Below are 22,881 nucleotides of genomic sequence, written 5' to 3'. Positions count from 1 at the left end.
TTATTATTATTATTATTATTATTATTAATAATAATAATAATAATAATAATAATAATAATAATGGTTTTTTTATTATCTCTCCATTATTTTGTATTTGTCCGTGTTTGAGGAAGTTACTACTAGCGTACGCTAATTCATATATATTAGGACCAACTTTTTAAAAAATTTCAATAACATTTAAGACACATACAAATCCTGCCATAAAATATACATTATGTATGTGAAATATAGGTTAAGTGCAAAAGATTGCAGGCACTACCTTACTTAACAAGTCATTTACTGAGCATTTCATTGATCATCATCATAAATGGTTATTATCATAGTTATTGTTTATTGATTATTATCTTAATATTATCAACAAAAATGGTAAAAAAAATTACTGGTTAAAATAATAATGAAAACAAACACAAAAAAAACAAGCAAATGGAAATAAATGTTAATGCGATAGAAACGGGTTTTTTCCAGTAGCCTCTTTCGTCATCTACTATTTGTTTTGAGTTTTGTTTCAGATTCCAGTTACCTTCATTGTTAATGTACAGGTACAAAAGATTCAAGATACAAGAAGAGTTTGTGCTGAAAGCTACAATACTTATATATTTATGATGAATATTAAAAAACATTATCAAGAGAATAATGCAGGTCTTTGGAATGAAACATCCTGTTTTTCTTGAAACTTGGTTTAATTCACTTCCACCACATTACATTACAATAATACAGAAGCATGCTGCATTTTCCTGGATTCTTTTTTAAAAAAAAATACAAAAATTAAAAACATTTGCTCTAATATAGTAGAAAAAATCTTAAGCACTGATCAGGTGGCAAAAACACCCTATATGTCCAGCCTTATAGTGATTTCATTATAACATTAGAACATTAAATAATTGACAAAAGGGTATCATTTTCCTACTTTTCTTTTAGTGGGCTAATTGAATACAAAATGAAGATATCCTAACTGTCCATTTCGATCTGAATATTGTTTTACAGACTGTCCTATAGAAATATAAACCGAGTGAGTTTATATATAACAGTATAATCTTACAGTCTTTACATTTCTCACTGATGTAATTAATTCAGGTCCACTAACCTGATAACTAAGGTAAGTGAATTTCTACGGTCACTCAACAGTTCTCTTCAACTCCTATATCATTGACTTTGCTTGGTATGTGGCGCTGAGAGAGATAACGACTGAGCATGTCCACCTCATGGCTAAGCTGTTCAATGTGCAGAAGTAGCCTGTGATTTTCCTCCTGAAGTTCCAAGGCCTTTTGTTGGGTGAGCTGGATACGCCGACGTGCTTTATCTCGGCTCTTCCTCACAGCGATGTTGTTGCGCTCACGCCTCTGCCGGTATTCCAGGCTGTCCTTGTTCAGGCCTCTCTTCTGGCCTGGCTGCCGAAATGTGGATGGAGGAGGAGGAAGAAGGAACTGAGAAAACTCCTTTATCATGTTGCCGAGTTCACAGAAGAGGTAGAATGAACAGGAAAGAAATACGATCACTTGACATGCAGTTAAAAAATTTAAGCAATATTGCACCAAAGTCGTAAAAATAAAAATAAAATTTTAATAGCTACATGTCTTGTACCTGTTGCATAATGTGGCTGTGTTGTGCTGGTCTTTCCACTGTGGAGTTTGAACATGTCGAATAGGGCAAATACGGCATGCCCATCATCGACTCTCCACTCCTATCACTTGTCCTAGAGAGTCCATGAGACCCCATAGAATAGCCATATGGTCCTCCTTCCATCTGGGGAATGTGAACAGGCAGGCTACTGGAAGTTGAAGTGGTGGAGTCAGGAGCCAAAGCCAAGGTGTTGCTGACCAGTGAGGAGCACGAATGATTGTTGGAGGAGAAGATGTGAGCGGTAGAACGACTGTGCGAGATTGACATCTAAATGGACAAGAGATGATAAATAAGCTAAGGTCAATCTAGCAGCTAGAAGAGAAACATATTTAAAAAGTCAAACTTAGTCATGTAAAGATGGCAGCACTTCCTCAATTCAGGTACGTAAATATAAATCCAAACGATATTAGTTGTCTTTTCTAGTCTTCGTTAAACAGAAATGATTGTAAAATAGAGGTGTGAAAAAAAAAAAAACCTCACCTTTAATTTGCCTTCTTCTTGAACTCTTTTCTCCACACTCTTGCACCCAAACTGAACTGGTCTGTCCACAAAATCCGTTATGATACAGGTACTCAAGAGATCATGACACCATCATTTCCTCTGTCACAACCCCCTTCTCTGTCTCTCTCGCTCTCTTTTTCGTTCTCTCTTTGCATCACATATCGGCTTTTTTATTTGTCTGACTTTAGGGGATAAATGTAAATGATTCAATTCATTAACAATAATATCTAATATATTTGCAGTTTATTCAGGAATACACTCTAAATCATGATAGCCCCATTTAGTTTTGTGAACTCATTTCATTTTTTAAACTCCAATTGTCATGACACGTTTAGTTTATTGAACTCAAGTTTCTTTTTCCAAAAATCTAATTTAACGTAATCCATTGCCTCGACTACTTCTTGAGTTTAAAGAAAGGTTATCTTCAAGATGAGTTCACTCATGTTTTTAAGGCAGCAAGAGCACTTTTGTTTCTAAGATTAACCACCTTGAAATGTCTTAGTGTAGAAACACAAAGCAGGAAATATATGCAAATATTTTAATTATAATTATTCTTATATTTAAGAAAAATATATCTGTTGTCTGATATCCATTATATTTGTGTTTTTAATGTCAAATGCTACAGTTTTTCAATCAGTATGACCTTTCCATAATCCATAATTTATATTTTCTCTGGGCCGTAATGCTATCTGTATTAGAATCTAATTGGCAAACCTGTTCCTAAACACACCTGTAACACACCTTTAAGAAAAAGATCAGAGGAATGCATATAACTGATAAAGCTTAGACCAGGAAGCATTAACCCTTGACATGTAGAATCGGTCAGTGATGGATGGACAACAGTAGAGCTACTAAATTAAACCGAACAGCTCTTCAACGTTCTGACCACAGAACCCATAAACCTGGGCATGGATACTGTCTTCTTAAATAAATACATTCCAGCAGTTTATTGATTTTATTTCAACCATTTAACACAGTGTAAAGTAGCACTGAAGTAGCTCTGACTTTTCTCTACCCCTAAATGGATAACTGGCTCAATGACAAAAGCCAAAATTACTTTTGTCGGCTTTTAAGATGTATGATAATGATTCTGCTCTTCACAGGGATGAGTCACTGTCTCACTTGTTCCTCAGTGTTAGATATCTGTTAAACAAGGTCTTTATGATTAAAAATATGGTTTTAATATTTGGTTTATAGTATATACTTTAGCCAATAAGCAGGAAAAATAAAAATAATAATACTCACACACCCTTTTTAACATTTCTACAGATGGTCTTTTATTCAACAGCCACAAAGCATGTTGAGCATTTACACCATTTCCTGTAAAAGAAACAAGAAGACATGTAAGTAAAGGGAAGTAGACATCAATTCTCCACTGTAAAAGAAATCACTATTGTTAACTGTGTGTAGTTTGGTGTCAGGAATATTTTAAAGGGCCAAACAGAACATTCCATAATAATTCAGTGTGACTAGTAATAAATGTTTTATCATGCTTGGACTAAGTACTGTTGTTGCTGGTGGTGGTGTTGGTGGTCAGTCTGGTGATCAGTTTTCAAGTATATCTTATTATAGCATAAATTTTGAATACAATGCCATCCGTGCAATTTCTAATCATTTTGAATTCTTAGGCTTCTTTAAATTAAGAAGAAATTCCGGTTTAACAGAAAAACTAGAAAACCTACAGAATACAGCCAGTCACTGAAGGCAGACACGCGAGTGAAGACTGTTGGTTTGCTGTAAAGGTTGCAGTTTACAGCAGAGCCAAAGCTGACTACACCATGAACCCTCCAATTGCCATCGGTGAAGCAGTTCAGAGGTCCACCAGAGTCACCCTGAAATGTGCAAATGGCCCACAGGATCAGGACAGAAATTAATTTTGAAACTGAATTGTCAAGGCTTGGAAAATATCTGTACCTGGCACCCAGAGGTCATACCATCTCCTCCAGCACACACCATGGTTGTCTTGACTGCACTGCCCCACCATTCAGGAGTGGAGCACACAGAGTAACCCACAACATCAATGGGCGCCTCCTGCAGGATGTCTGGCATATAACCACCGGCTGAGGACAGGGAAGTATGAAACAAGAACTAGTCAGGTATTATAAATCAACAGAGTTTGCCATTTCTTACAAAAAATTGCAGTTATCTGGAGCAGAAGCAACAATAACTTGGATTTCAGCTTAGAAAACAAAATCTGATTAAACAAAAGTATTGCACATTATTGTGAAAAACCTTTTCATACTCACTAGCTAGAAGTCCCCATCCAGTAATATAGCAAGTAAAGCCATTGGGCAAAATTTGACCAGGATAAGGCAGCTCTGCAATGGCTACATAACCATTGTTATACACCGGAGAGTCCAACTTCATCAAAGCAATATCATTTCTGAAGGGAATGAAACACATGATATAAGCACATAACATGAAATAGATATTTCATAAGTAATGTATAAAGCATGACGCTGTTGTCAAAAAACAAAGTTATACCCATTTGCAAGGTCTTCAGTCCAGCCAGGATGAACTCTAATCCTAGTCACAGCACGAACCTGCTCACGGCCTTCTAACTTACTGAGATCATAGTCGCCCAAAACCACACGATAATTCTTGACGTTAAGACTGAAAGAAAGACAAACTACTTTATGTGGTTCCATAACAAGTTTATGGTGCTATGCTGTATGAGTATTTACATAAAACAAGTGCACAATACATTTTGTAGACTGGAAACACACACAGACTTTGTAAGTATTAGGAAGAAAAGGCCTCACTCAAGGATACAGTGGGCTGCAGTCATCACGTAATTTCCACTAACAAGGGAGCCTCCACAAATGTGAGCAAAGTGTCCTGTGTTCCAGCTATCATACTGTAGAGATATCTGCAAAACAAACAGGCCAAAACAACAGGGTATTACAATAATATTAAAATATACGAACATATCAATAACTCGTTTTAACACTGGATGCTGGAAAGGCTTATAACTAGGATTAATGGGTATGAGGAGAAAATATGTATTCATTTCAATTCAATTTGCTTTACAGAAATAAAAAAATTCACAAGAAAAAAATTACAAAGTTTAGAATTCCATTTATATTTATCCATAATGTGCAAGGCAACAGTGGCATGGAAAAACACCCGGAGACGATATCATAAATGGTTAGTTTTGCATTTCTAGTACATAATTACCTGCCATTTCCATAAATTTGGTCGAGCATTGGACCCACCTACAACCTTCCCACTTTGTTCCTCATTGTCCACTGCCTGTTTAGGGATAGCAGTGGCAGTGATGAGTCCTGCAAACCACAAATTCATTCAGAGCTATTATACAGAAGGGTGAAAACCTAAATCAGAACCAAATACAAATCAGTAAATAATGAGACAGCTAAACTACTTTTCCTGTATGGAAATCATGAAGAAAGTAAATGTGTACACGTATTACCAATACAAGTCAAGAAAACCGCAAGGTGCATCATGCTGGATTGAGTGATTTTCCTTCAGAAATGACTTCACATATATACACCTGAGCGGAGTCCAATTGTCTGACGCAGGCAGGGGTTATTTACACTGGAGTGTGTTAAGATAGTGATAAAAAAAAAAAAGAGTCAAATAGAAGTCCCATACAGAAAGATACACGGTATCTTTCTGGAGTGTTCATTGTTTTTACTGGAAAAATACGCAAGACTCAAGGCTGTGAAACAGAGCAGGTGGGCCTGGATTTGTACCATTTATTTATTTATTTTAAGCACAGATGCTGTATCATTGTTTTAATACAAGAGAGTTCATGCAGAAAGTGTGCTAGTGACAGAATTGAGAAAAATATTAGAAACTTTTACAGGTACAATCAAGATGCATGTTAGCACACTCCATCCATTACAACACTTTAAAAGACATCACACTGGAAACGTAAGGAGTTAGTAAGTTATTGTATACTTGTGAATTTTTACAAGACATTCATGCTGTACCATCTATTATATACTAATTTATATATAGAAAATAGTTGCAATTCAAGCACATTTATCTAGTATACTTTGCTATGAAATCAGTTAGTTATCAATCAGTTGATATAACATGTCCTTGTATCGTAAAAGGGTTTAGATTGCTTAAATGTCTCTTTGTGCTTATGGTCTTAGAGAGAGCTGGGCTCGGTGTAGAATTTCAGTTTGGATCTGAGGATAATCAGGATGTTCCTGCAGAACCTGAGCAAAACAAAACACAGTCTTTACTTTTTTTTTCTAACACATTAAACATGTAATCACTTCACCTGCAGATTAGATTTCCGAACAGATTTCATTAATGGTACAGTGAGTAAGTATGAAGCTTCTAGAGAATTGAATTTGTTCCACATGTTAAGCCAGAGCCTGTACATCTCTCTCCTTCTATGGTAACATGCCTGATTTGATTAGCTATTCTTTATCATAGAGTTCTGAGGCATCTATTTTGTTTATTTAAGTCATACGAACCTGATGACAGACACCAATGGCCTGTGTGTAATTCTTATACTTCAGATAATTGAAAGCGAGTCTGTATCCTGTGATGAGAGTAAAATCAGCAGTTAGTAATGTGGTTAATAAATAGAGGCAGATAATCTGTCTCTGAACCAAAACAGATAAAGCAGTAACATATAATAATATTATTATACACTGATCGGGCATAATATTATGAGCACCGAGAGGTGAAGTGAATAACACTGATTATCTGTTAGTGGGTGGGATATATTAGGCAGCAAGTGAACATGTTTGATGTAGGATGAAGGGCCAAATTGTGACGGCTACATGACTAGATCAGAGCATCTCCAAAACTGCAGCTCTTGTGGGGTGTTCCTGGTCTGCAGTGGTCAGTATCTATCAAAAGTGGTCCAAGGAAGGAACAGTGGTAAACCGGCGACAGAGTCAAGGTTGGCCAAGGCTCATAGATGCACGTGGGGAGTTAAGGCTGGCCCGTGTGGTCTGATCCAACAGACGAGCTACTGTTGCTCACATTGCTGAAGAAGTTAATGCTTTTTTAGTTTTGATAGAAAGGTGTCGGAATACACAGTGCATGATGGGTCAGGGCTGTTTTGGAAGCAAAACGGGGACCAACACAATATTAGGCATGTGGTCATAATGTTATGCCTGGTGTACTTGTAATTGTCTAATATAGTAATAAAGTAATAGTAAAAGACTTGGCATGATATAAAAAAGATTTGATTAAGTGAGCAAGCTTTGTTCTAATATAAAATCCCTACCGATTGCAGGATCTATGCAGTAGCTGTATTTCCAGGCCAGTTCGTATTGTTCAGCAGCGTCTTTGTATCTCTGATCATTCTCCATTATAAAGCCTTTATACTCATATGCCTTGCTGCATGACTGAATAATTGCAACACATACACCATTGAGTATAAGTTATTTAAATAGGAAATTACGTAATTATTGACAGAAAAATAAACAAACACAGTGAAGCTTTCCGGAATGAAATAATACTGCTTTGTACCTTATTGTGTCGAATACAATCATCCAGAAGTTTATCAGCATTCACATATTTTCCTGTTTTGATGTACATGTCAGCAAGGAGCAGGCAGCTTTTCTCAATGTCCTCAGCAATGCCAGGGGTCCATTGCATCTTGCTGATCCTCTTTAGGAAGTTTCTTGCTTTGGGAGTCTGTTTGAGGAGCAGCAGTGCCTGGGCAACTACGAGCAATGAGGTCTCCAACATCACCTACAGCCAAGGGAAAACTGCTAAGCTCATATATTCACATTTCCGCAGACCGTATTTTATTGACTTGATCAAATATTTTCTGTTGTGATTAAATGTCAGTAGGGCAACATACAAGAGGTATCAAGAAATAATTGACCCAATAGGTCTAATAGATGCTATCAAATGCTTTTTCTCTCACAGCCACAGCACTCAATTAATAAATGCATCAATAGCATATTTAAGGAACATTGTTCCATATTAGCAGTAATATAAAACTTTATAATCACACTATGATACATTTCTCAGACATATGTTTGTGGATACATGTCATTAGATGAAATTCTCCACACAAAAAACAAAAAAACAAAAAGCAACTGGTCTACCTTCCTTTCGATCATGTCAGACAGGACATGTACAGCACTCTCCATTTGTTTCGGCTCATTGCTGTAGATCACACAGAGGTTGTAAAGGATAGTGGTCTTGTCCTGGCCAGATCTGGAGCGGGGATGGAATTCTCTCAGCAGATTCTGGGCCATGTTCAATCCCATTAACTTTTCGCCATCAGGAACAAGTGGCACACTGGAGCTGGAAAACAAAAAAAAAGGATAATAAAAATATAATTATGAAAAATCGAGGTAAAATTTTAAGTTTGATTATGATACAGTTTTACACCATAACTAAACTGCTGGTATGTAGCTCTGAATACCAGTCATTTAAATTATCAACCAATATGTTATCATTTATGTTTAAATAAGCTAAAATAAACTCCGCCCCTCCGCCCCCACTGACCACACCTCATCCTCTTTTTTTTTTTTTTTTTGCAATGTATTTCAATTTTGGATCAAATCCATATTACAAAGCCTTACAGCTCTTTCAATAAAATCTTCCCACCTGCTTAGAAATCATGATGATGTTAACAAACACAGCACCTTGTTTACAAATCTCAACATAATTATTCACACTCTCCTGAATTTTTACATCTTGAAATTTTACAAAATCCAAGGATTAGTTTGCAAAGGTTTACACATTATTTAAAATGATCACAAACTTGAGTAGGGTGGAGCTAAATGGGTATGAATCATCTGAGCAACAGCATCAAGCAAACAAATATATGTCACTGTGCATGTCATATTTCTCAAGAGACATACTTATACTGTATACTTGGATTTGTGTGCACAATCACAAATAGCACCCCTGGGTAGCCAAATGCATCTGTCGGTCTATTTCCATTTCTGATGTTTGAGTTTGACAACAAATTTGAGGTAGGCCAAAAAGCAAGTAGTTTTTGTGCTATGAATGCTCTATGAATTGCTAGGAACAAACAGAATTTAAAACAAAAAGACCAAACCATGAAACCCTGTGCTGTAGTACCACCATTTTAGGCCCATCTCGTGTGTCTGAGCTGTGGGAGGGAGTACAAACTATTGACCAATTTTCATGTCTCTTGTGGTTTGGTCTGCACCATTTGTTTTAAGGAAGAAAAATATTAAGAAAAAAATGAAGAAGAATTAGAAGAGGAACTGAATTACAAAAGGGTTCCAACACCTTCACTGCTTGGACCCAGTCTCCGGGACCTTCAAGCACTTTTGGTACTTGGACCCCAAATGAAATATATTAATTACTTTAAAATAAATGTATTTTAGTGCTCAATGCAGTGCAATTCTACTAAGTCAGCTCTGTACCTTGAGCCTTCCTCTGAATTTTCAAACACCTCTCCGCCAAATGTCTTCTTGTCTGGGTTAAGAGAGATGTGCACCATCAGCTCGAGTGCATCTTCCCCCCATTCTGCATCCCTTCTGGCCTGGTTCAGGTGCATCATTGCCTCCCGTACACGGTACGCATGCCTAATACAGACAGAGAATGTTTTAAATATGTTGCCTGCTTCAATGAGATAAATGTGCAATGTAAACAATGTCATTGGAAGATTCTCAATTGTACAAAAGTATTATGAATATTTAGGCATTTCTCTTTGTTAAGATAACACCTTGCTTGCTATCAGTTTCTTCTTCTTCTTCTTCTTATTATTATTAAATGTCTTTCTTATGTGACAAGGAAACCTCACAAAACAATATATTTGTTCTTTCACTGTCAAACACACATACAGCACAAACATCAGACTTGGTGTTTAGCCACAGAACTAATGCTTACAAAAATGCATGAATTGACTGTTTTCACTCTTGTTCCTATAAAATACATGTCTCAGTGAGGGCAGCTTGATACTGACCAGTAGTAGAGGCCTTTGCAGTAGTTATAACCTGGTTCTGTAACTACAGTTGGAGAGTAGGCTTCACAGTTCTTAAAGAAGGACAGCACTTCATCCAGTCTCCCTACCCAGCGTAGCATGTGGAGAAATTTCACCAGGGCACAGAGGTTGTCTGTTCCAAACAAAAGCAACATTGTAATAAAGTTGTATGCAATTTGGTGTTGCACTATACAGTTTTGCGGAACTGACCATCACACCTCTTGAACATCATATTCAAGATTTAGTCCGCATTGCTTTTGTAATAACCTCCACTCATCTAGGAAGGCTTTTCACTAGATTTTGGAGCATAGCTGTGGGGATTTGGCCATTAAGCCACAAGAGCGTTAGTGACGTCAGGCATTGATGTCAGGCAAGGGGGCATTAGAGATTCCAATTCATCATAAGGTGTACACTTGGGAGAGTAATGAGGGCTCTGTGTAGGACACTCAATTTTTTTCCAATCCAACCTTTGCAAAACATGTCTTCATGGACCTCAGTTTGTGTACAGGAGAATTGTCAAGCTGAAACAGGTTGGAACCTCTTGGTTTCAATGAAAGAAAATTATAATGCTGCTGCATACAACAATATTCTATACAGCTGTTTACTGCCAACTTTGCGCTAACAGTTTGGGAAAGACACATAAGGGTGTGATGATCAGTTGTCCACACACCTTTAGCCATGTAATGTATGATTATTTCCCACATAACTGTTCCAAAAAATCATTACCTGGATGTTTGTTTAGGATATCTGTGTACAGCTTGAGAGCTTCTTCTTTTTGGTTTCTCTGGAACAGCACATCAGCTAGCAGCTAAAATCATGTTAAAGATGCAGAAACATAGCCATGACTGTTAATATTAAGCTATTGGAAATGGAGGAAAAACCACTAACTGTCAAACCTATGCGTGGTGGTGATCTGGAAAAAAAGCATGCCTAATATTTTGCCTTTGCAAACTCAACTTTAAGAAATTCTACATATATTTCAACAAATTGGCCTGGAACAGTTCCGTTTTTGTTTTCCATTCCAAACCTTTTACTTGCATCCATTATCAAACAGACTCTGAGCAGCAGATGTATATGCACATCATACCATAGTGGTGCTAGTATGATTGTCGTTGAGCTTCAATATCTTAAGACAGTGGTCTTCACAATAGTCAAGTTGGTGGTGTTCATAGTACAACTCAGCAAGCTGTAAATGAATCTGAAGAAAAGAAAAAAAATATATATATATATATTTATTATCAGGTAGACTGTCTGTTCCTTGACCTTCCTAATGTTGAAACATGATGTGCGCTGAAGTGGACCTCTATGTCGTCCGGAATGTAGCTTAGAGCATCTGAATAACACTGCTTCGCTCTTTCTAGATCAGATTTCCTACGATACTCTTGGGCCTGTTCACAACAAATAGCTGCTGCCACTTTCCTCTGCTCATCTTTGGTCTCAGGCTGCTCAAATGGCAAACGTCTCATAATCTTCTGCTGGACTTCAGAGATCTTGAGGAAAGGTAGAAACATGCAAGTGACTCACAGTTTGTAATGAGTGATATTTCCTGTACACAGAATGCAACTACACTATATATGGCCAAACATATGCAAACACCTGACCATGAACATACGGTTATATTGAATTCCAATACTTAGGGGTGGCTTTCCACTACATTTCAGAGATTTTCGCTGTGGTGGTCTGTTCACTGAGCAACAAGAGCATTAGTAAAGTCAAGGCACTGATGTCCACTGCAGGCAGCAGTTCCAATTCATCTGAAAGGTTTTCAGTTCAGCTGGGCTCAGACTTTACACTAAACCAAGACTTTATGGACTTTACTTTGTACACATTGTCATGGTGGAACATGTTTGGGCCCCAGAGTCTCAGTGAAGGGAAATCTTAATGTCACAGCATATAAAGACGTTCTAGACAATTATGTGCATCACACTTAGTAGCAACAGTTTGTCTGGAAGACCAGCATATGGGTGTGATGGTCATGTGTCCACATATTATTGGACATTTAGATGAATATTAACTGACCTGTTGTATCTTCTCTAGACATTGTTCATTTCTGGCCTGCAGAACTGTCACAAGCATTCTTGAAAATTTTACATCATTTATCATGGTGGTCAGATCAGTGCCTGAGGAAACAAGGAATATATAATACTCATCTGAGAAAATTCTAAAATGTTTTATAAATGCACTGTATTAGTATCTCAGTGTTACATCTGTATAAGTAGCAATAATGTAGTAACACTAATACATCATACAACAATGGTTCTTTAAGGGTTCACTGGACAATTGTTTCTGCCTACTAACCTTAACTTTAGGATTATACCTGAAACCTGTTCTGATCACAACCCATTTCAAAAGGAAAACAGTGTTGTAGGGTTCTACATAAAATCTTTAGGGGTTTGCCCAGAGGGACAAACAAACAACACCTTAAAGCTTCTGAAAATCATATGTAGCAAATGAAATGGAAAAACATATATCTACATATATTAAAAATTATTTTACTTTAATAAAAGATTAGAAAGCAATGTTGTCATAACAACACATAAGTAGATACATAGGACATCTATTTTAAAATCTAATAATCTATATAAAGGCATTACTGTCTTCATGATCCAAGGCCTTCTGTATGATTTTCTCAGCCCTTTCAGACTGCTTGAGTTTAAGCAGAAGCTCAGCCAGCTCTAAACACACAGAATCCTTTATGCTGGTGTTGAAGGCAGTTTCATAGTAGTTAATAGCCTGAAGGGCAGCAATGAAATCAGATCACATATGAGAAATGAATTGATCATTCAGTGCATAAAAGTCAGAGACAAAATGCATCCACAAAAAAGAGAACGAGAAAAAAAAAAAAATCCCAAGGTCACTTACCTTATCATACTGGTGTGTCCTCACCAGGGCTTGGCCTATTTTCTTGGCAAGTGTTGCATCATCGGGTGCCATTTTTACTGCTTCTTGATAGGCCTCAATGGCTTTTTCTGGCTATGAGATAACAAACACTGTTTGATTTTTTTCTTGGCTATAAAAATAATGATTAACATAAAATACCTGCATAAAGAAATCCAAATGTACCTCTTGTATCTTCATAAAGGCATCACCAAGCAACACATTAGAGTGAGGTCCTGGTAGCTGTTCACAGATTTCTCTGAAACATTTAGAAACCTTCTTATGTTTTATAAGAAATGTTCAGTTACAAAAAGCAGGACTCAGCTGTTTATTGGACAGTGGTAGCTTTATATGGGTAGTAATTCAGCAGTAATTTCACCAGTTAAGATTCTGTATTAGTGAGCAGAAGGTTGTGAGGCCTCGACTGCTTAGGTAGAGTCTTAAATTGGATCTGGCCTCACATCTGAACATTTCAAATATAAGTCCCTCCCAAGTGAACGCATGTAATGCTATTGTTCTTATAAGAACATCTGCTCTCCAACCGTGGACATTAATTTCTATAGTACTATAAACAGGCACTATAGTTTATAAGTTTATTATAATTTTTTGTGCATTCACCTGTAGCATGCTATGTAAAGACTCTTGTTTCTCAGTCTTTCAAGGTAAATGCAGGCCATCTTCTCCTTGGCATGTACGTAGATGGACACACCTGGCATTATACTTTTCAGTGCATTTAGAGCTGCGTCAATATTGTCTTTAGCTAAGGCCAAGTCTACATTAGCCACCATAACCCTCATTTCTTCAGGGGTGTCCTTAAACTGCCACATTGCATCCTGTATGACTTTGGTAGCCTCATGCTAAAAAAAGAAAAAAGAAAAAAAATCTATATATAAAAATTATATAAATGTATATATAAAGATCACATCTGGCACAAAGCCATACCAAAAATGCTTCACATTAAAGCTTATACCTGCTCTCCATTTAGTCTAAGGGCATCTGCTAGCTCCAGGAACAAAGAAACTCGCTCACTGCAAGAGATCAGGTTTTCTTGTCCCTTAATGATCTTTTTGACCCCTGGCATGCTCATCACCATGTGGAGACATTGGATAGCTTCAGACAGCTGCCCAGCTCTCTTCAGGGCTCTGGCTTTGATTAAATTATACTGTGGCTTCTGTCTTAACTGAAAACAAACACACATACACACACACTTTTGGCTTAGTGTGTAATTTGTAATTACTCTAATATTCTGTAATTAACAATATTATATCTGTAGTTGATAGAATAAGTTGATAGAATAGGTACATTAGGAAAGACTCACTGAAGTGGAAAGAATTCAGCAAAAAAAGGTGATCCTTCTGACTCACTTCAAAGTTGTAGCTGACTCCAGACTCCAAACTGCTAAAACACTTGCTGTAATCTCCTGCATGAAGGTGAAGTTTGGCCTGCAGTAAGTGGATCTCAGGCATGGAGGGATCTTTCTCCATGCAGAGGTTCAGAAAGTGCTGAGCAGCTGCCTGATCACCTTCAAATACAAGGATGAGTTATTCCAACACTCCCATTTATAGGTAAGGAAGAAACCATGACAGAGAATGCGTTTTTGAAAAATAAACACAGGCAGGTTGGCTTGATGGATTAGCAGTTGATTTTGGTTTTTTTGGTTAAAACAGTTTAAGAACAATACATAGATATTTTATAGTTACATCAAATGTTGAGGATGATTGTTTTGTGTTACAGCAGCTTAAAAGAGAGCCCTCACCAGCCTTATTTTTTTCTCTCTCTTGATGTTAATAATACTGAAAAAAGCAACTTGTCATTTTATATATCACCAGAAAGCTCAAATTCTCTTTTCCTGAAGATTTCTCTGCGGCAGAAATCTTATTATTACAAAGTGCAAACTGATGCTTGTGGATACTGCAGAAACAATAATATATTAAAACAAGCTTCAGCCACTAGTCAAACACTGTAACTAAGTTTAATTGAGCCAGATTGCACTGTGTTTTAATTATCACCACATACCTGTAAGGAATTTGACATATGCCATGTAATAGCAGCTGGGTAGCACATGGGGAGCAGCTTTAATTACAGCCTCGAGAATCATAGAGGCGTGCTTCAGTCCAAAGGGATAGGGTTGACCAGCATCATAAGGCATATCCTATAGGTAGCAAAAAGTGTTTGATTTCAAAGAACATGGTTTACCAAGCCTTAGTGTGATAAAAATGGCAGGGGCAAAACCGACTGCAAAAGAGCTGGCCACAAACCAGGGTCAAAGTGAGAGTGCAACCAATTCAAGGTTTATTGAGTCAATATTATTTAACAAATAAGGTCAGTGGAAAAAAGAAAATTAATATACTACCAAAGGTATTTTGGGTAAAAATAAAGAAAAAGAAGCACACAAAAATTACAGAGCAATGGCTTCAAATATAATTAGGTTCTGCTCTTGCCTCTCACAGTAGATCACAGGCCTAAACAACATCAGACGTTTTATACATCTAACTCTCACAGTTACCAATATACAAGTGACTAGGCTAGACAAAGCACACAACATTAATCCTATGGCACCAGCACCATAGAAACACATAGGGGGAATACAAAAATACAAGACACACAAATATTGGTTTGAACTTGTCACTCTAATATTCTGGATGTTAACCAATATTTTCAAATAAAAGTTAAAAAACACTCAACCAATTATGTAAATAAAGTAAAATGCAATCAATCAATCAATCAATCAATCAATAAATAAATAAATAAATCAACCTTTAAAGTTCATTCAAATAAATCTCTCAATTGTTCCCCCTATAGGCTACATACCTGTGGCTTCCCCTAGCTCTCCCTGTAGGAACAGAATGTATTCACATTCTTTTCTCATGGGGGCCATTATGCTCCTCCATCCACCAAGCTACCACAACATTCATGCTAGTGTCTCCCTTTTAAATTTACGCTATTTTAAGTGTGTGCACAAAAGTTATGCATTAAAGTAAATGCTCATTTCAGGATGACAAAGTTGACAATAAGTAAATTCATATAAAAATGATAATAAATTGTGTTATTGTTATTCCTTACAGTTCACATTTTATGAGTTTTCATCTTGGAATAAATGCAGGATTATCGGAGCACTTCACATGTGTGGTCAGCAACACAACCATTAAACTCAGATATTCCACCCACAGCTCACAAGGCAGCTAATATCTTCGGGACATCTTTCTGGTCACAAGCTTCAAGATGTTAAAGGTTACAATCTGACCATCTCTGCACTTAAATAGGCTAATATCCATGTTCTAGCATTTCGGAAGAAGAAATTCAACAACAATGTGAGAGATTAAGATATGGATATTTATTGGATATATGTTTAAAAAAACATACTTGGGCAAAAGATAGAGATCTGGATGTCAGTTCTGAACATGTTTATTTTATGAACAATAAGTTGCACAAATATCTAAAAAGTCTAAAAAGCAAGAGGAGGCTAATAATTACCTGACTGCTGGCAAGATGCATGCTGACAACCTCAAGGAGAAAGCTGAGGTTGAGTCTCTGTAGGTAGTCTACACCATGCGGTATTCCTTGAAGAGTCTGAAAATGGAGCTCTGTGGCGTCCTTTAGCAGGACCACCACATTCTCCTGAGCTACTCCTTTCTTTGTGGCCAATATGGCTTGCAAAAGTATGATTTCCTGCTGGATAAAGAAATCAATGGTTACTGAATACTGTAGATAAAATTCAATTCAGGTTTCTTTCATATATATATATATATATATATATATATATATATATATATATATATATATATATATATATATATATATATATATATATATATATATATATATATATATATATACATACTACCAGTCAAAAGTTTGGACACATCTTCTAATTCCATTGTCTTTCCTGATGTTTGGAAAATGCTGAAGGCGGCCGAAATACACAATAATCTCGTTTGAACAGTTGATATTGAGATATGTCTGCTACTGATGCTCTGTAAAGCCTTCATAACGGCTCTAATCTGAGGTGCTGTTAATTGGTGATTTCTGAGGCTGGTAACTCTAAATTAACTTCTCTGCAGCAGAGGTAAGTTTTGGTCTTGCTTTACTGGGATGGTCTTCATGTGAGGCAGTTTCATCATGGTGCTTGATGGGTTTTGCAAATGCACTTGACAATACTGTTCTTGCAAGAACTATTACGCCTTTTAGCGTTATTTTTACAAGCTGGAAGTAATAGACATTCTGTGCTGGAATAACATCAACATACTGCTGAGCCTCCTAGTGATGCATGGAAGAACTCCAGCTGCTCTGCTGCTTTCTCCACCCGCCCATCCATCATCTCACACCTGATCATACCTTCACATTATAAATAAATAAATAAATAAATACGCACACACACACACACACACGCGCGCGCATAGAGAGAGAGAGAGAGAGAGAGAGAGAAGATTATGCAAAAGCTGCTTCTAGAGAATTCCACTGATAAGGTGCATTTTAAATCAAAGAAGATATTACATGAATAAAAATAAATAAATAAATATATAGATTAACTGTCTCTTCTAGTTCCAATACCTGATATAGCAGCCACACTGTCAGAGTCTATATTCAGCGCCTTGGTGTACCATTTGTGGGCCTCTTTGTACTTGTGCTGGAGAGTAAGGAGATAAGCGAGCTCAGAGATTATGGCAGAATCCTCTGGTGCTCTGGATACACATCTCTGCAAAAATGATGTCAGCATCTGCACAACATCTTTATTGTGTCCAGACTGTTGGAAAAGGAAAAGAAATGAAAAACAATCACCTATTTTTAAAATCACTTTGGGAGAAACATCATCATTAATTAGATAATGCGGGATACTAAAGGTCATTCTAGAAGCTATTCTATACAGTATGTACTGTCCTAAGATTAAAGGTGAGAGGTCAGGTCAATGGTATGTGGGTAGCAACAGTTACTCATTGATGTGGGATTAGAATATGGAGTCATCTCTAGGCTTGAAATTAATAAATCAGAATGTCAATCTGAGGCAAATGTGTCAAAGATAGTATCTCAGTAGATAGTTTATTGGAATAACGAAAGCAGAGAGAAAAACTTCATAATCCAAAAGCCTATCAAAGTGATATCCCAAGCACAGACCTTTATGACTTTACTGCTATTCAGTATTACAGAATATCATGATTCAAAGCCACTCTGATACCAAATTACTCCAAACTTACAGGATACTGACTCATTTAGCAGCAGGATGACAATCTACAGCAACCACAAAATATTTTTGTCCAAAAAGTGCAATGTTTGTAACAGTCCAATTAGCTCAGTCAGTTTCAAGGATCATTTACTGAAGACAAGCCTGAAGATAAAAGAACTCAAAAATAGCTGCATTACAGCTGTTATAAAGCATCATCTAGGACAATACTCAGCATATGAGCTGAGCAAAAAAAAAGTTTATATTGTTCTAAAAATAAGACATAAGTAATAAAAAATAAGCTAAGGAGAAGGACAGTGTGTTGACTAAGTATCTGATTTTACTGTAGTAGAGAACAGAGCCAAAAGCACAACAAAGAAATATCCTACTGCTCAATGAATCACTGTTCATTTTTAATACTCTCCCCTAATTAAGCAATATATATGCATACTCCAATCCATTTGATAGATGAAGCAGATGTCTCACCAGTCTGCTAATGGGCATGGTGACCTCCATATGAAGACTGGGAGTGCTGGGCTCTGTGACCTCAACTGCAGTCAGAAGTAACTGAAGATATTCTTTCACCTGCAGCACATAAATGTTATAAATCCAGTGCTGATGTTGTCATCTACATAACTCCAAAGATTCAGCTAGAATTGGGTGTTAAAGTTAAAAATATATATATAAATTTGCTACCAAACAAGCATTTGTTCCCTCACAAATGTACCACTCCAGTTATTTGTCACACTGCTGCTCCAAATAATCAAAACAGGTACATACTGTTCACAAGCACCTACATAATTACCTTCTCTATATCGCCATCCTTTGCTGCAAAGATTATGCTTAACATCTGAAGTGCTTTTATGTTATGCGGATCTAGCTCTAGGATCCTGTAAATCAGATCAAGAGAAAATCTGATTAAATCACCCTAATGCCTTTATCTAATAAATTAATCCAAACTGATATCATGATATCAGACCTACCTTTCAGCCACTTCAGCTGTGTGTTCCCAGTTGTGAAGTGACATAAATATATTCATCTTGAGAACCAGAGCTGGAATAAAGTCAGGATAGGAAGCTATGATCTGACTGATGACATTCAGAGCATAGGACTCCTTCTGTCTCGCCATGAAAAATTCGATCTATGAACATAGAACGCATTAAAACCAAAGTAATATTCTTCGCTTCACTTATATTCTTGTCTCACTCAACAAATGATGTACCTTTCCCATCAGTCCAAACACGTTTTTAGAGTCAGAAATGCCACTGTTGAAATATCGAGTAGCTTGGGCTCGTTCAGCATCATTCTCTGAGGTCAGGACAATCCAGCACTTAAGAATATGCCCCTATTAACACATTACATTACTGTCTCTGTTTATAGTTAAAAACAACAACAACAATATTCAATAATATATTGCAAATTATTTTAATAGCAACTGCATCAAGTAATGAGCAGCGTGGAAGGTTACCTCACCAATGTACATCCTGACATACTACAGGTTGTCTAGGAAGGTCGCCATACATAGGGGAAATTAACACTTTCTAGCAAAATATTTCCTGAATTTTTATATTCAGGATAGTTTATGATATTCTTTTCTTTTCAGATAGCACTTAGGACAAAAGAAGAATATACTGAAATTATTCTCATGGCTGGAAGGTGGCTGTGATGGACAGAAAACATAGCAAGCACCTCAAAAACAATATCACCACCAAACAGGAAGCCAAAGTTGGGACAGATGAGTGTGTGTTTACAAAGAAGTATCATTTACATTTGTTTACAAAAGTGTCAATTTTCCCCATATAATGAAACCTTTGTTACACAATGCATTGTATTAGTCTTATAGCACAGCACTTTGCTAACAGTTGCGATGCTTGCTTAACTATTGAATGACACTGAGATTTATAACTACTTAAAATTTAATGATGTGGAACATCCGAGACGCAAGTTCCTGTTATCTTACGATATAGCAGCTGTAAACAGTCCTTCAGCTGTACATAGTCCCGGCAAGTTCCTGTTATGTTATGATATAGAAGCTGTAAACATTACCTCAGTAAGAAATAACCAAGCATAAGAAGTTCTACATCCTGAAATGTGACCGTTACGAAGCTCTGACACTGACTCCTTCCATAAGTGTTATCCAAATATCACCTTAGATTATATTGCTCATTTACTGTACAACTTCCTGTGAATGGCTTGCTGTAGAAATAATGTTGCATTAGAACGAGCACATTAATAATAAACCTGTGATTCGAATTACAATCAGCACTACGGCCAAAGCAACACTTTTTGATGATATATCAATGATATTGGAGAATGCGCTGCAGTATAACAATATTTAATTCAAATATTATACTACAAATTATACAGAATCACAGCCTCCAGTTTAGCCTCCGATTTAACACTTACTATTTATATTAAACCGCACCAACCTCTGAAGAGCCATTGGATAATTTGAGCATCTTGTCTATGTACTCTCTGGCTTTATGAGTTCTCCCCAGAATCCAGTAAAGCAGTGCCACATAGTACAGAGCCTTTTCTCCAGCTGTCCTCTTGGCTGTCTTTAAACAGGACTCCAGCTCAGACACGGTCTCTCCATCTCACAAACACATACAGATAGATAGAAAGTTCAATTTAAATGACAACTTTAACCAGAAACCCATTCATTTAAAATAATTATTCTTTTAATTTATATAGCATCTTTCTCATGCTCATCGCTACTTTTACAATTTGGTGAAACAGCTAGCAAGAACGTAAATGTTTTGAAAGAAAAAACTGCAAAGAAAATAAATGAGACTATGCTACAAAGAGGCTATAGATTGGGGCTCCAGAAACTGGGATACATGGTAATGAACAGCAACTCTGTGAGGTATGGAGGGGTGACACTACAGAGTTCTTTACAGGGAAAGACTGCTAAGGTTTGGATATATAGCCTGGATGAGTCTGATGGCTCAGTTCTCAATGAAGTAAAATGAAAAGATGTGCAGTAGCACAAACCAGGGTTTCTACATCTTTTAAACTAAAGTAAGGGTTCAAGTCAAGTGAGGATGTGGAGTTTCAGCAAAGCATTTTGGCAAGCAATCTTCTGTGGGGTTCAAAGGAGAGGAAAGATTATCTGAGGACTGCAGAGAGAGGGTCTACAGTGCGAGAAATATCTAAAGAAGAGAAAAACAGTGACTGTGGCAAAAGCTGCACTTAAATCTAGAGACACTGTTTTTCTAACAGTTTTTCTAATAGGCCTCACAGCTCTTATTCAGTTCTGAGCTGTTTGTGTGACGTATTGAATGTTCTCTCTGTGGGCTTTCTTCCACCTCCTGAATACATGCTAGTGGATTAGCTACTCTAAATTGGCATTAGAATGCGAGTGTGCTGCAATGTCCTGGCCTTGTATCCAGTGTTCCTGGAATAGACAGCCTTACAATGATAAAGCAGTTACAGAAGATGTATGTTCAAATGTTCTATAATAAAATATGTAATGCTGATGACGTTAAAAATACATGAAAATATTTTAGACAAAAAAAAAAAAGAAAAGTCATTCTTGCCATACAAAAGATGATGCAGTTTACGGCTATTGCATGATGAAATGATTTTGAGGGGGGAAGAAAACTAATTCTGTCCATAAGCATGGACACTATGACAAAAAGGGTTTATATAATATAAATATAATATAAAGGGTTCAACAATATATAAATGATATTAACAAGGGACGGGACAAGGGACGGGACGGGACGGAAAGGGAAGGGAAGGACCTTTTAAGTCTTGCTTTTAGAGAGAATGGTGGAGCTGGCAGGAGAAAAGATTGGAGTTTTTACATAAGAACTGAGAGAAGGAAAGTCAGTGGAAGTAGATAGGGATTGCTCAGGAAATGAAAAATTAGAAGAGAAATCCTAGTTATACAATATAATAATATAACAATATACATCACCACGATGTGTTTGTGGACCATGAATAACTATACAGAAGAAATAACTCTGGAGTGTGATTCCTGGGTCAGTTGTGACCTGTAACTGCTCACCAGTGGTCTCTCTTTGCCTGTGTGCCCACAGCAGGGCCATCACTGAGCACAGGCAGACCTGAGGCTTGTCTCTCAGACTGTTCAGCTCTCTCACAGCCTCCTGAAAGCGTCCTTGAACACACAACAGGTTAATATTAAACATACAACTTCACTAACTATTAATCACCCTGATCTTACATTACCTTCATTTAAAGCCGCAAAAGCTTTGAAGAACAGGAGCACGGGGTCGTTTGGGTAGAGTTTCAGGTAGTTCAGAGCTGTGTTTATCACATGCCTGTAGAATCGCTCCCTCAGCAGGTATATCAGAGAGGCCTGAAGAGCAAAGACATCCATGGCCAATTAATATCTTATATAATCGCCTAATAATCTAACTCAATATGTACAAATGAAATCCCAGTAAAATTCAGATCGTAGGAAAAAATAAATAGCTTCGACTTACTAAACAGGTCGGGTCTGATTCTGCCATGGGTGACTTGTCTTGGGTTAATGTAAAGAGTCAGATGTGTTTTAGAAGTTTTGAGCAAAATCTGAGATTTATAGCCAGACTGAAGCAGGTGAAGGTCAGTGGTATTTTTGTGTTGTTACTATGCAACACCCGGTAAACATCTTCAGCGCACAGGCCGACTAATCGAGCACTGAGTGAAACACTGCGATTCATCTCTGTCAAGACAAGCTGAAAAACTATACTGTTCAACCAAATACTGTTTTAATACTGACCTGATTTACTGTATATTCGCAATACCGAATACTCCACCTTACAGCACTGTCACCTTTTATTATTATTTTTTTTAGTACAAATTTGGCTAT

At 37.0% G+C, this 22,881-nt stretch overlaps 3 protein-coding genes across 6 annotated transcripts; all 3 read right to left on the bottom strand.

Moving 5' to 3' along the window:
* Nucleotides 1-661: 661 nt before the first annotated feature.
* Nucleotides 662-3,157, bottom strand: cebp1 (CCAAT/enhancer binding protein (C/EBP) 1). Of its 2 annotated transcripts, none has more exons than XM_058393074.1 (3): nt 2,101-3,157; nt 1,582-1,932; nt 662-1,436 (listed from the first exon to the last, which is right to left on the bottom strand). In XM_058393074.1, the coding sequence occupies exons 2-3, from the start codon at nt 1,885-1,887 to the stop codon at nt 1,119-1,121; spliced, it is 624 nt and encodes a 207-aa protein (XP_058249057.1). In that variant the 5' UTR covers nt 1,888-1,932; nt 2,101-3,157; the 3' UTR covers nt 662-1,118. The 2 variants fall into 2 exon arrangements, with proteins under 2 accessions (XP_058249057.1, XP_058249051.1); XM_058393068.1 differs by having other exon boundaries at nt 1,582-1,887.
* A 215-nt stretch (nt 3,158-3,372) lies between these two features.
* Nucleotides 3,373-5,681, bottom strand: LOC131354928 (elastase-1-like). The gene is made up of 8 exons (XM_058393059.1): nt 5,552-5,681; nt 5,299-5,405; nt 4,884-4,990; nt 4,606-4,734; nt 4,368-4,504; nt 4,036-4,181; nt 3,804-3,953; nt 3,373-3,441 (listed from the first exon to the last, which is right to left on the bottom strand). Exons 1-8 carry the CDS (start codon nt 5,583-5,585, stop codon nt 3,430-3,432), a joined length of 822 nt encoding a protein of 273 aa, XP_058249042.1. The 5' UTR covers nt 5,586-5,681; the 3' UTR covers nt 3,373-3,429.
* Nucleotides 5,682-5,833: 152 nt separating this feature from the next.
* Nucleotides 5,834-22,774, bottom strand: ttc21a (tetratricopeptide repeat domain 21A). Of its 3 annotated transcripts, none has more exons than XM_058392981.1 (29): nt 22,514-22,774; nt 22,257-22,386; nt 22,075-22,185; nt 20,492-20,658; nt 19,285-19,407; nt 19,046-19,203; nt 18,868-18,952; nt 18,549-18,647; nt 17,456-17,648; nt 17,151-17,239; nt 16,379-16,573; nt 14,921-15,056; nt 14,269-14,426; nt 13,875-14,084; nt 13,523-13,761; nt 13,091-13,163; nt 12,890-13,000; nt 12,622-12,760; nt 12,047-12,147; nt 11,329-11,517; nt 11,115-11,225; nt 10,754-10,835; nt 10,010-10,160; nt 9,468-9,629; nt 8,169-8,370; nt 7,582-7,806; nt 7,337-7,457; nt 6,573-6,640; nt 5,834-6,308 (listed from the first exon to the last, which is right to left on the bottom strand). In XM_058392981.1, exons 1-29 carry the CDS (start codon nt 22,538-22,540, stop codon nt 6,231-6,233), a joined length of 3,933 nt encoding a protein of 1,310 aa, XP_058248964.1. In that variant the 5' UTR covers nt 22,541-22,774; the 3' UTR covers nt 5,834-6,230. The 3 variants fall into 3 exon arrangements, with proteins under 3 accessions (XP_058248964.1, XP_058248958.1, XP_058248974.1); XM_058392975.1 differs by having other exon boundaries at nt 16,379-16,576; nt 22,514-22,773; XM_058392991.1 differs by lacking the exon at nt 22,514-22,774 and having other exon boundaries at nt 16,379-16,576; nt 22,075-22,174; nt 22,257-22,373.
* Nucleotides 22,775-22,881: the final 107 nt, after the last annotated feature.

This window comes from Hemibagrus wyckioides, linkage group LG01 (assembly GCF_019097595.1).
Source record: "Hemibagrus wyckioides isolate EC202008001 linkage group LG01, SWU_Hwy_1.0, whole genome shotgun sequence".
Lineage (NCBI taxonomy): Eukaryota > Metazoa > Chordata > Actinopteri > Siluriformes > Bagridae > Hemibagrus > Hemibagrus wyckioides.
This window is presented reverse-complemented; position numbering and strand designations above follow the sequence as displayed.

What these genes read in the sequence shown, in the direction of transcription:
- ttc21a (XM_058392975.1), bottom strand. Translation starts at nt 22,540, where the DNA reads ATGGCAGAATCAGACCCGACCTGTTTA. An exon ending in AATCAGACCCGACCTGTTTA is followed by an intron (nt 22,387 to 22,513) that starts GTAAGTCGAAGC and finishes TTTGCTCTTCAG; the next exon opens with GCCTCTCTGATATACCTGCT. An exon ending in GGACACACCAGTATGATAAG is followed by an intron (nt 12,761 to 12,889) that starts GTAAGTGACCTT and finishes GCTGCCCTTCAG; the next exon opens with GCTATTAACTACTATGAAAC.
- cebp1 (XM_058393074.1), bottom strand. Translation starts at nt 1,887, where the DNA reads ATGTCAATCTCGCACAGTCGTTCTACCGCTCACATCTTCTCCTCCAAC. An exon ending in ACAGCCACATTATGCAACAG is followed by an intron (nt 1,437 to 1,581) that starts GTACAAGACATG and finishes AACATGATAAAG; the next exon opens with GAGTTTTCTCAGTTCCTTCT.
- LOC131354928 (XM_058393059.1), bottom strand. Translation starts at nt 5,585, where the DNA reads ATGATGCACCTTGCGGTTTTCTTGACTTGTATTG. An exon ending in CAAATTTATGGAAATGGCAG is followed by an intron (nt 4,991 to 5,298) that starts GTAATTATGTAC and finishes TTTGTTTTGCAG; the next exon opens with ATATCTCTACAGTATGATAG. An exon ending in ACTGAAGACCTTGCAAATGG is followed by an intron (nt 4,505 to 4,605) that starts GTATAACTTTGT and finishes CATTCCCTTCAG; the next exon opens with AAATGATATTGCTTTGATGA.